The sequence below is a fragment of the Pteropus vampyrus genome, unplaced genomic scaffold (genome assembly GCF_000151845.1).
Source record: "Pteropus vampyrus isolate Shadow unplaced genomic scaffold, Pvam_2.0 Scaffold269, whole genome shotgun sequence".
In the NCBI taxonomy this organism is placed as follows: Eukaryota; Metazoa; Chordata; class Mammalia; order Chiroptera; family Pteropodidae; genus Pteropus; species Pteropus vampyrus.
In genome coordinates this window covers 705,565-718,302 of record NW_011889050.1, presented here as the reverse complement: position 1 = coordinate 718,302, position 12,738 = coordinate 705,565, and the positions used below count along the sequence as shown (strand labels likewise).

General features: G+C 45.5%; 1 protein-coding gene across 1 annotated transcript; it reads right to left on the bottom strand.

The window, feature by feature from the left end:
* Positions 1 to 8,983: 8,983 nt before the first annotated feature.
* Positions 8,984 to 12,733, bottom strand: FOXI3 (forkhead box I3; the record flags this gene model as incomplete). The annotated part of the gene is made up of 2 exons (XM_011375301.1): positions 8,984 to 9,609; positions 12,499 to 12,733. Coding segments are annotated over 2 exons (861 nt in total), but the record flags the coding sequence as incomplete, so codon positions are not given.
* Positions 12,734 to 12,738: the final 5 nt, after the last annotated feature.

The following is a 12,738-nucleotide window of genomic DNA, read 5'->3' as shown; positions in this document are numbered from 1 at the left end:
CAGATCTCAATTCAAGGCTCATCCCCTAAGGAAAACCTTTTCCGGTTCCCCATCCTAGATTACTGTCCTTTCATTTTATGTGTTCACAGGCCCCTCCCACCCTTCACAGAGTTTAGGCCACTTGGCAATTACATGTTCATTAGTGAGATTATTTCGTTGATGTCTGTGTCTCCCATAAAGTATGAACTCCAAGAGAGAAGAGAGCAAGTCTGTTTTACTCGCCATTGTATCTTCAGGGCCTAGCGAAATAACTGCTGAGAAATATTTATTAAAAGACTACAATAAATCTCATCCACATTCTGATATCTCCCAGATTTACATAGCCAACCTGGTCCTCCCTCCTAATCGCCATCTCCAAGATCCAGTTCTTACTGGAAAGCTCCTTCGGAGTGACCCAAAGACAGTACTCCCTCTTCTGGAGGGCCCTGCCCTGGTGAACAGAACCACCCTTTCCTCCATCGCTTCAGGCAGGACCCTGACAGTCACGCTGGGGTGTTTCCACTCCCTGAATCACCACAGTCAGGAAACACTAAATCTGCCTAGTCCTACCACGGTCTCCTCCTCCAGCATTCCTTCCCTGTTCAGACTTTCATCGCCTCTTGAGCGTATTTCTACAGCAGCTTCCAGGGGGTTCTCTCTTAGAAGACCTTGTCTTTCCAAAGGCTTCTCCACAAAGAACTCTATTTAAAATACGAATTTTATTCTTAGAATAAAATTGGATTCATTTATATTCGGTTTCATTCTGCCCAATTCTATTCTACTGATGAGCTTTATCAGACTATAGATTCACCTTCCCCCTCCCTACTCTGCTCTTCTCTGCCTGAAACTGCTGTCTGTGACCTGCCTCCAAGTGTAGCTGCTCTCAGTTCCCCAAAGGAGCCATGGTCTCTCATTCCCAGGCCTCCACTCTGCTCCCACACAGCCCCCCACCACACACACTTATTTCTCTTCCCTTCCTGCCGTCTTCGTCTGGCCAACTCCTGCTTTGGTCAGGGCTGGAGCCTTTCCAGAGATTCCCACTGCACCCCCCATTTCTCTGATTGAAGCACTTGTCATCCGCTGTTATCTTTTCTTTGCTTCTCTTCCCCAGACAGTAAGTGCCATCCTTACAGGGGCCTTAATTTTAGCTGTATCTACTAATAGGTATAGAAAGTGGGTACCAAAAATTACTGAACAAATGAAGGGATACTGAATTTGGAAGCATTGGAATGAATTATGATGCCCTTTTAGAGGAGGAATCTTAGCATGTAAGAGTCTAAAAAGGAGGATGATTGCCACACAAGTGTCAGCCTCACTACTACCTTAGCGATCAATGGCGATAATCCTGTAAGGGTAGAACATGTCCATTCTCAGTAATTTCTGAATCAAGAAACGTAGATGTAGCAGGACATCCAGCACATCCCTTGAGCAAGCAGTGGAAGAGGCTGGGGTTCTGGTGGCTGACACTGCTGTGCGTGGCAGGCATTCTTGGCTGCACAGCAGTTAATCCCATTGAAAGAAGGTTTCAGAAACCTTTGCTGAAGTAGCAATTCTTTGGCTCTTACCACCAGTATGCGAAGGAAGGTTCAGTGTAACAGCTGCTATGGGTGTTTCTTCCTTTCCCAAACCTTGTAAAGAGAGAGAACTTGAAAGCCTTCTAGCTGAGTGCTGGGGGGGCAGTTGATGGGTCGATGATCAAAGACTCCAGGTGTTTGGCTGAGCCCCTCAGTCTCCCGGAGAACTCAGGGGAGGTTATGAATGTGGGAAGGGCGAAGTGATAGATGGGGAAATAGGGGCAGCTGAGTTCCAAATCCAGGCTAAACATAGCAAAAATTCTTGGGGTTTTGCCCATTTAAAACCGAAGGAAGAAAATAACTTTTTCTGTTTTATGGCACAGTCGGGTGAGGGAGCTTTGTCATAAATAAAAATCTTGGGAAAATGGATACTCTGTGCCTCAGTTTCCCCAAATGGGGGGACGACAATGTCCCTTTTTCTTAAGATCAATAAGACAATTATTTCAGTTGTACATAGGCTTTCTTTTTAAATCGGAGGAGACAGACATGAACGGGGTCCCCTGAGAGTACAACTGAGTGAGTCACACCATGCTCCTCCCACTGGTCCCTGTGCCTCTGCTCATTCCTCATTCTCAGAAATTGTCTTAGTAAAATAACTTACTTGTTTTTATTTAAGTCAGAAATTTAGTTGAGCTGGGAAGAAGAATCTATAAAAGGCAGTTTGAGGGGAGCTGGTGGAAGTGGGAGGAGTTAGGATGCTCAGGGACAGTTGACCAGAAGAGGGCCTTCAAGCAGGAGCCTGAGAACAGCTGGGGAACTGAGTGCTCATGGCAGAAAGAGTAACTGCAAAGATGCCATAACAGAAGAGTTTGGAATGTTTGAGGGGGTGCAAAGTGGTGAGTGGCTGGAGCCCAGTAAAGGAAATTTGGAGGATGGAGACAGGAGGAGCTATTTCATGCAAGGCCACAGAAAAACGTTGGCATTTGCTGGTAATAGAAGCTACCAAAAGGTGCTAAGCGGGAAAGCAATATAACCATAACTATTGTTTAAAAGATTACTCTGGCTTTTGAGTAGCCAGTAAATTCGGAACAGCAGAGATGAATGCGATGTGAACATTGGAGCCAGGAGGCGAGGCTGGGAGGCCAGTTAGGTGCTGCCGTGGCCATTCTGGCAGAGAAGTGGTGATGGCAGATGAACTGGTGAGAATTCAGGGGCCAGAGATTAGTTTTGGATACTAGAGCCAATGGTTCTTTTTTCGGGCTTGGATGTGGAGTGTCGAGGGAAACGGAGAAAGCAAAATAAGAACTAATAGGTGTTTGGAACATTTATCAACTGACTTGCCCACTAACAAGATTGGTGAGTAAGTGAACCTCCCTTTCCTATTATTCTTCCAGGGCTCCCCAGTGGCCATCCATTGACCAAGTTTCCTACTCTGTTTTTACCTTTCTGTAATATAAGGACAAAATAACTTACTCTCTAAGGCTGTTGGGCAAACAAAATGAATAATACTGATATCAGACTTTTTTAAAAGAGACAGGTGGAGGCTCTACGAGTGGACACAAGGCCCTTCTGGGCCTAATTCATGTGTAACTGTTGGGCAAACACATGGATTCCATACAGAATAGATGCATTAACCCTCTCAACCGTCCATTTTACCAAGGAAAAGACTGAGACCTGGAGAGTTTGTATGACTGAGCCATAGTCACAGCACCTGTGCGTTGCTCAGGTGTGGAGAGTTGGAGGTGAGCAGTTATGGAATGGGGTCAGTTGGCATAATCCTTAGAGATGAGAGGATGGACAGGCCTTCATGCTTGTTAACACCTAGCTTTCTCAACTCAACATGAAGCAGAGGGATCCCTGTGTTATGGTTTGCTTAATGCATTTCAAAAGGGTAAACTGGAGAGAAAACCCCAACACACTCGTAGCCTCATACCTCCCAGAAGTCCACTACAAAGCCGGAGCTGCACACTGGCAGTTGAGAGCGATGTGCCAGGGCTGGACGAGTGTGAAGGAATTGAGAGAACTCTAGCCATCCATCAAGGCCCAGCCTTGAAGAGGGCTCTGCTTGACCCCCGGTCGCTCAGTCACTTCCATCAGTCCAGAAGCAACACAGCTTCGAATAACATCCGTCCTGGTCCTTGTCTCCTCCTAACACTAGACAAAAGAAAGAGAAGGAGTGAAGGTGCGGGCAGTGGAGCTGCAGCCTCTCTCAGCCCAGGACAGAGAGCTGCCTGTAGCTCTTCCAGGTTAAACTGTTCTGTCTCCCTCATCTGAGGCTGGCAGCTAGGTGGGGGAAGCTCGCTTTGACCCTGTGGAGCCTCTCGACTCTGTGCACATCTGTTCTAGACCTCTTCCATGCTTGCTGAGGGTCTGAGTGGCTCTTAGTCGTCTTAGTATCCTCAATGCCTAGCACAGAGCCAGATGCCTGAAGGGGATTTGCTGAACCAATGGATGAATTTTCCGTGGGAGTCCAAGGTTCCAAGCCAGTGTCCCCAGTGTCTGGCTTCCCTCAGCAGCTTCAAAGCCTGAGATCCAGGCCTCTGACCTGGACACTGGCTGATCCTGTGGAGAAGGTGAGGACTTGTCAAGAAGAGTGACTTTCCTTCTCAATGCTAACCCTCCTGTGTCCTCGAGGAGGCGCTAACACAAAAACCAACCTCAGGGAGCATACAAAGGAAATGCCTGAAAGGAACATCACCCAAGGGGCGCAGTGGGGCAGGAGCCTGGGATCTAGGCTCAAATCTGCAATCAGCAAGCTGTGTGGCCTTTGGCAAGTCACTTATCTTCTCTGTGACTCTTCTCACCTCCAAAATGGAGAGACAATGAAGTAGGTTCAGGGCAGGTGGGTCCTGACATCAGATGGCCTGATTTTGAATCCTGGTTGGACCACTTACCTGCAGCAACCACTTAGATTTTTGACCTTGGCCTCATTACACAAATGCTCCAGCCTTCAGTATTCTCACTGGTGAAATGAATAAAAACAGTATCTACTTCATAGAGTTGTTGGGAGGGTTAATATAGCTATAGTACACACACACACACACACACACACACACACACACACACACACATACACACATATATATGTTTTAGAACAGTGCCTAGTGTCCAAGAAGTGAGTTATTATTATTGTAATGTTTCCTTTTTTAAATAATAAGGGGCTGCTCTCCAGGCCTCCTAGGGTTTTGGTGATGATCCCCTGACATTATGAATAAAAAAGCTGGGAGGAATTCAGTAGGAACCTGGTGGTTTTTGTTTCCAAATCTGACAGGAAATTCCTTTTTTCTTCAGCGGTGCCAGCCACCCGGCCACCCGCCCCAGCTGACTGTTTTCCATAACAAAAGGCCAGGCCACCTTGCCCGCCAGGTCTCGACCTCGGAAACCAGCAAATCCCTGCCTGCCTTGGGAAACCACCAGGGGTTTCGTTTTCATTAACAATCTCAAGGTTTCAGCTACTAGAGTATCTAAAAAAAAAAACAAGACTCAGACCCCGAAGATTTAGGCTCTTTCTAAATTCTACGAATCTCAGAGAGGAAGGGAAAGAAGCACAGGTTGTGAGTTTCCCTTGAAGTTTAGTGATGTTCCTGGTGGCCAAAGCTTGGCCCACTTGGCCCTGAGACCTGTAAGTGGCTGGGGGAGGAGTTGGGCTACAAAGGCACACAGTTTTAAATGCCTTTTTCCACCAAGTTCAAGAATGAGATGAAGGATCTAAAAGTATTAAGAAGAAAACCTGAAACCTGCTTATTAGTTTTTCAAATTGTCCTTTGCCCCTGTCTTATTCTGAATGGCACACTGGGTCCAAGAAGGCCTGAGGACAGCTGCTTTAAATTATAAACATGCCTTAGTGGCCTCAGCTTGGGCTGTAGATTGACATCAATCCCTAGTCCCTGAGAAACCCAGAGAAAGAAGGGTGCTTAACTACTTGCCACGGGGTCCACATCATTTCTCCTGCACTGTTCCCAACACAGAGTGAAATCTAGCTCAGATCCATAATTTCTGACCTGATTCCCAGGCAGAAAATGTCGCAGATGCAGGAAATCAGTGCCAATTGGAGGCTGGTGCAGACTTCGACCTGGAAACCTCACAGGCAGAGGCAGCTTAGTCCCTTTCCCTTTAATCCCATGCCCAGCAGGAGGCGGTTCCCAGATGGGGAACTGCCCTTCGCACAGCTTCTTCAGTCCTGGGAGTGAGGACTGAGCCACCTTGCTGCCCTTTGCACTTAGTTGTTCAGATCAGATTCATCATATCGCCTTTATCCTCATAAATGCCATTGTTCTGGCACTTAATATCCATCAACCACCCAGATCTAGATACTTCCAAATACAGGTTAGTCATGTTCTTTTAACATGTTTTCTTTTCCGAGAATCTTTATGCCTGTGTCCCTCCCCACCCTCTGCCACCCCCAAATTAATAACCCAAATAGTTTACTATGGTTTAATCAAAATTATCCCCAGCCTAGAAGTCTATTAATAAAAATTAGGTGCCAAGAAGGAAGCTACCATTAGAATCTATAATCAGCAGCTAAAATATCGAAGTCTACCACCAATGTGACAGGGCCAACCTGTAGATCTGTTCCAAGAAATGCCTCAGTAAACGGGTAGCTTCTACTCACGACTGGGTCTCTTTAGGAGAAAAGGTATCTCAAGACAGAAACCATCCTGTACCTGGGTTTCATCCTGTAATGAATGAAACCCAGAGGCCTCATTCATTCAGGGCTCAAGTAGCCCTTGGACCTAGGACTTTGTGTGGGGCTGTGAGGGAGCTGTTTCCTTACTGGCAAATTGTGGGTGTTGGTCTAGATCAGTGGTTTTCACCCAGGGTTAATTTTGCCCCTTCTAGGGTCTATTTATATAAGTATTAAAATATTTTATAGAAAAAAAAAATTGCCCCCTGGGGACATTTAGCAATGCCTGGAGATATTCTTGGTTGTCACACATGGCCAGAGCCAGGGGAAGAGAAGGTGCTTTTAGAATCTAATGGGTAGAGACCAGGGATGCTGCCTAAACGTCCTATGGTGTAGAGCAACCTCTACGAGTTACCCAGCCCCCGAAATCAACAGCGCTGATGCTGAGGAAGCCTAGTCTGGAAACCTCATCCTTCAGGTTTCTTCTAGAACAAAGCCAAGTTCGACAGTTTCCAAGTTCGACAGTTTCCTCGCTCTTTCCTTGGAAACAATGGGCTGCCTGTGGCCACCTTGAGCACAATACCCAGGGCTGTAGAGCTCCACCTGAGGACTGCTACCGGAGGCCTTCCAGCAGTCTTTCTGGAACAGACATTGTCTGGTGCACTGAAATGCACTTTAAATGACAGACCTGTTACTCTCCAACAAAATGTATCTCATATGCCTGTAGACCTCCCCAAAAAGTAAGTTTCATTCCAGCCCTTCCAGATGTGGGCAGGTGGGACAAATCCAGTGAAAAATCAATCACTCCCTCAACACCAAGTCCCTGAACTTACATCTCTGTTTCTTTAGGAGAAAGCAGTTGAAGACAGAAAAACAGTAATGCCGAAAACTGGCCAGAGGTCATCCCACATAGTTTATTTCATGTGATTCTCAGCATGCAGTGTACTTTCTCGGGGAAAATCTTTTTGTCTCAGTTCACATTATAAGTTAATTTACAAATATAAAATTGTATTAGAAACAATATTTTAAAAAGTCCATGATTTTTCACATAGAATAATATCCATTGAAACTGGTTTTCTGTCTACACAGTACGGGAGTAGGTAGTCTCTTTGGTTGTCCTACAGGCAGACCTCAAATACTGCAGGTTCGATTTCAGACTATCGCCAAAAAGCGAGTACTACAATAAACCAAGTCACCAGCTTTTTGCTGGTGGAGGGTTTTGACTTCAATTTGTAAAAACTGTAGTACATAATATTTAAATTGTAACGGTGATGTTACGTATACCGCAATAAACTGTTCTAAAAAACAATTTTCTGTAAGTAATTTCAAAATTAAAATTTAAGAGTAATGCTGTCTCAAAAAAATACACAGGAAAAAGTTCAATTATTATTTTTTTTATAATATACTTGTTTTTTTAAAAAAATTAAAACCCAAACCAACAACATGGTACAAAGGCAATTCATTGGACATTATCTTCAGCTTAATGCAACACTATTCCAATAAAATCAATGAACAATTTTTGGATAAGTTCAAGCAGTGACTGAGTGTCCACCACATACCAAGCACTCTGTGGGGCCCTAGGAGGGTGACCATAAAAATTATTCAAATGAAGATACCTCTTGAGATGTAACAAGTAGTGCTAAAAATAAATTATATTTTTTAAAAATTTAACTACAAATGGTTTATTAAAACTATGAAAATTCCATTTAAAAACTACTTTTAATAAAATTTTAATACTTTGTTTTCAAAAAATGAAAAATCCAGAACGCATACTAAAAGGGACAGGATGCCAAGTTAGCTAGGACAGTGGTCACCCCAGGTCTCAGGAACATAGCAGAAGCAAAGCAGAGGTGGTGGTGCCCATCCTCACTGCTCAGGGGGCCATCTCAAGCGATATTATAACCAGAATCTTTGGTCAAATGTGATCTAGCTCGTTCCTACCCTCTATACACTATGAATCCTCGCACCTGTTTTTTCAGGAACTAGAATGCAAAGTTACAAGCACCAGTTCTGGAGTCAGACTGCCTAGATCTGATCCTAGCTCCATGACTTACTATCTGTGTAGCCTTGGCGAGTTATCTAACACCTTGGAGTTTCACTGCACTCGGATGAAAATGAGCGTTTGTAATAATACCTATCTCCCAAGGTTGCTGTGCAGATAAAATGAGTCAAGTGTCTAGAACAGCACCTGGCACACAGGGCTTGCCTGGGTACTTTTATTGCTATTAGCATTGACCATGTACTAGATACTGAGTATTAAATAGAGGTGATTCATGAGCTGGATACAGCTCAAGGATTTGTAGGCTTTCCTAGTACTGTATTTTTAAAACTTTAATTAGTGGCAAAGAATTCAAACAAAGGTTCCCTATAAAATTATAGATATCTAACTTTCCTAAGCAAATGAGAATGCTGCCAGGCAGGAGATAATTATCTGTCCACAACAGCCTTCAGCTGGTCAGTCCCAACCACTTCCTACTGCTTCAGTTGCCAATTACTATCTTTTTCCTACCCAATAACTTCATTCACTTGTTTTTTTTAGCCAGATTGTATACACACTTGAGCTCGTAACCCTGATATACAGTAATAAACAAAATAGACATGGTCTCTGTCTTCACAGGTACTATCCTAGAACAGAGTGATTTCCCTCCAGGAAGACCCTTACCCAGAGGAACCTGTAAAGGCTTGCTGGGGTGTAGAAAGAGTTATCCACTATGCGCAGGCTTCTCCAAGTGTGGTCAATGGACCACAGATCACCCAGGAGCTCCAGAGAAATCCAGAACCTCAGTTCCTACCCCAGACCTATTGCCTTGGAATCTGCATTTTAACAAGACCTTAGGTGTGCATATTCAGTCTGTGAAGCAGCACTCTATACCTCAGAGCCCTCCCGGGGGTAGATGAGGCTATTGACCATGCTGAAGTTGTAGAAAGGGGGGCTGAAGGGGCTGCTTTGACCCCCGCTGGTGCTGGCAGGGAAAGGGCTATAATAGGAAGATCTTTGGCTGCTGCCATTGCTGGTGCTGTTACTCAGCTGCAAGGTGTCTGGTGAGGCTTCTGAGATGGAGCTGGGGGGAAACGTGCTGCTGGAGGGCAGCTGGGCCCCCTGGATCCCAGGGAGGTGGTGGCCTCCAGGAAGAGCTCGCTGGGTGCTCCCACTGCTGCTGACACTTAAGGTGCTGAGGCTGCTGAAGAAGGTGTTGAGGCAAGGGGTGGACGTGAGCATGGATCCTCCTGGAGAGGAGACAGTACTCTTGGTGCCCTCAGGAGGCTCTGGGGACTGGGAAGGCCTTAGCAGAGCAGAGGGGCTGTCTCCTTCTGGCTTCCCACCCAATCCAGACCCCAATCCTGAGGAGAGGGCTTCTTCTGGTTTTGATGTCCCTGCAGCCACTGTAGAGCTGCTACTGGCCTCAGAGCGGCGCTTTCGCTTCCGACGGAAGTTCCCATTGTCAAACATTTTCTCACAGTTTGGATCCAGGGTCCAGTAATTACCTTTCCCTACAGAGATGAGGAAGAAAGATGTTAGAGAAGGACCTAGTTTATGTCTATGCATTCAGCCTCAATTTCCAAAGGAGGAGGGCTGGTTTTCATTAAATGCTGACAAAGATGCTCAAACCACTCTACGGTTTAAATTTGTCCTTATAGGGGAGATTTTACTCTTTACCTTCAAGGAGAAATCTAAAACAGAAATGTTCTGACCACTTTTCACCTCCTGGCAGTTTCTGCTACTTAAATCTTAAGACCTAATTCCATTCACAGGACACTTTTAATTACCCAACACCTTCCCTTCTAGATCCAAATGGAGTGTCCTTGCAAAATCCTGGTGCTACTTATACTTGACCTCCCTTTCTTTATTTATAAAAATAGGAATAAGAATGGTATCCACCTCACAGATTGGCCACAATGGTTAAATATCTCTGCATAGCAGCTGGCAAGCAGTAAGCAGTGCAAAAACAGTATCTGTTTTTTTTAGTATATTATACTTGCCCCTAAAAAAAATACTCCACTGGAAAAAGGCAATCTCAAATACCCAATCCTCTGCCTTGCTGAACAACAATGACAAGAGTTATTACTAAACAACCAATTGTTTTAACAACACCTTGGCTGGCATATATTTGAAGAACAAGGGAACTCCTAAAATCTCTGTCCCCTCTTCACCCTGGACAGGAAGAGCCCCTGTATCTCTTCCAAGTTTTCCCTCCACTAGGCAAATCTCAGCAATCAGGGCCCCAATCAATGCATGTAATGCTAGTCTCCTATTTAGAAAATTTCACTCAGTTTATCTAGCGAAACTGAGGTAAAAAAGATCTATCATCTTGAAGGATTTTATCCCCCTACAGCTCTTTCCACTTCTGGTAAAAAGAATCGTTGGCGTTTGAAAGCACTGTTAAGCACTTAGCCTACAGTGAATGAGCACTTTACACGGAAACCTCAGTTACTCTTCACAGCTCTATGGAGACAGGCAATATTACTGCCTCCATATTTCAGATGGGGAAACTGAGGTGCAGACTGGTTAGTAACCTGCCGTATTCCCAGCTAACAATGGCAGAGCCAGGATTTAAGCAGACTGGCTCTCCACTCAGCATTCTTAAGTAAGCACTACGTTATGCTGCCTCCACAAACTAGCAGACACTACCTCACACCCATTTTCTTCACTGACAAACAATTTCTGCAAATAGTTGCAGAAAAATTTTTTCATATAACTACTATCTAAACAATAATACCTGCACCTATCAGGATATTTATATTGTGCCACCTTGGTATCAAGCACTTTGACAAGACACTATGAATTAGGGGTCCCCAATCCCTGGGGCAGGTCCGTGGCCAGTTAGGAACAGAGCCCACAGCAGGAGGTGAGTGGCGGGCTAGTGAGCGAAGCTTCATCTGTATCTGCAGCTGCTCCCCAGCGCTAGCATCACCGCCTCAGCTACACCTCAGATCAGGCATTAGATTCTCATAGGAGCACTAGTTGCTGGTGCCAAAAAGGTTGGGGACCACTGCTATAGATCTCTGCACTTATTAGAATGTCGAGGAGTACACATGAAATTTACATGACAATCTCAGGTGATCTGGAGGCCAAATCAGGAACGTGTATCTTCTAGAACTGTACGCCTGTTCCAATACAGTAACCACTAGCCACATGTGGCTGCTGGGCACTTGAAAAGTGGCTAGTCCAAAGTGAGATGTGGTGTAAAACATACACGGGGCTTTGAAGACTTTTTTGATACCAAAAAAGTGATGTAAAGTATCTCACTAATAATTTTATATTTGTTATAGGGTAAAACATTTTGGGTTACTTAAAAAACATTAAAAATAAGTTCACCAATTCTTTTTGCTCTTTTGATGTGGCTACTAAAAAATTTACAATCACATGTAGTTTGTGCTGTATTTCTACTGGAAACCACTGTTAACACTCCAGTGTTTACATAATTTTTACAAAATCCTGGATCTCTGTAATGTGCAACTGAAAGTTTTATTTCCCTTTTCTTTTTCCTATTACAACTCTGCCGCTACCTCCATCGTCCTGGGCTCCTTCTGAAAACCTCAATAAGATTCCGTTCCTCTCGGGTTTTATGGCTTTTTCCCACCTCGCAGGTAGAGGGAAACCACCAACAGCACCCCACTGTAACCCAGCCCTCCAGGGTTTAGATCAGAATGAAGCATTTGGGGTTTTCATTTTTACATTCTAAGTAGTTAAGGTACCAAAACCATAATTTGCAGGACCCAGCTAAAGTTCTGATCCCTCTGTCCATCTCACGTCTGTGCCACTATACTCCAATCATCTCTCAAGGTAGGCAGACTGTTTTATGACGGTGACAGTGAGTCTCGTAAGAAATCTAATGCAGGAGAAAGTGCATCTATGGACAGCTCAAATGGCCTTCTGTTCCTGTCCGTATCTCTCCACCTCTTTTGTGATGTGATGGGATTCTCAGCTCATCTGAATCCCTTTATAGTCAGTCACCCTTAATCTGAGGGCTCATTCCCAATCTACCTCCCTGTAACTTGACCCTCCCTTCAAATGGCCCAGGGGTGGCTCCATGGTTGAGGATACGGGCTTTTTCCTTTTTCTCTTACTGACCCGCCTCTGCGTGCATGCGTGTGTGTGCATGTGTGTGCGATTGTGTGTGTGTGTGTGTGGCGGGGGCGGGGGGCACTCCTTCCTCACCAGTCCTCGCTCCTAGGATCCTGATACTCTTCTTTGTCCCGTGTTCCCCTCACCCCAGTCGGTCGAGGTTCGGGTGGTTGTCCCTCCCGTGGCTCCCGTCCCCAGCTAGAACCAGAAGACTCCAAGTGGATCTCCAGTCAGCCACGCGGAGACTACCCAGCCTTCCGGGGCGCTGCTCTCCGGCGCTCACTGCCGGGAAGCACCTGTCCGGCTGCCCTCACCTGGGTCGTCCTCGTCGCGGGGAACCTTCTTGAAGCAGTCATTGAGCGACAGGTTGTGGCGGATGGAGTTCTGCCAGCCGGCCTTGCTGCGCTGGTAGAAGGGGAAGCTGTCGGCCACAAACTGGTAGATGTGGCTGAGCGTGAGCTTGCGCTCGGGCGCGCTCTGAATGGCCATGGCGATGAGCGCCGAGTACGAGTAGGGCGGCCGCACCATCTTCATCAGGTCCTCGCGGCTGGCCA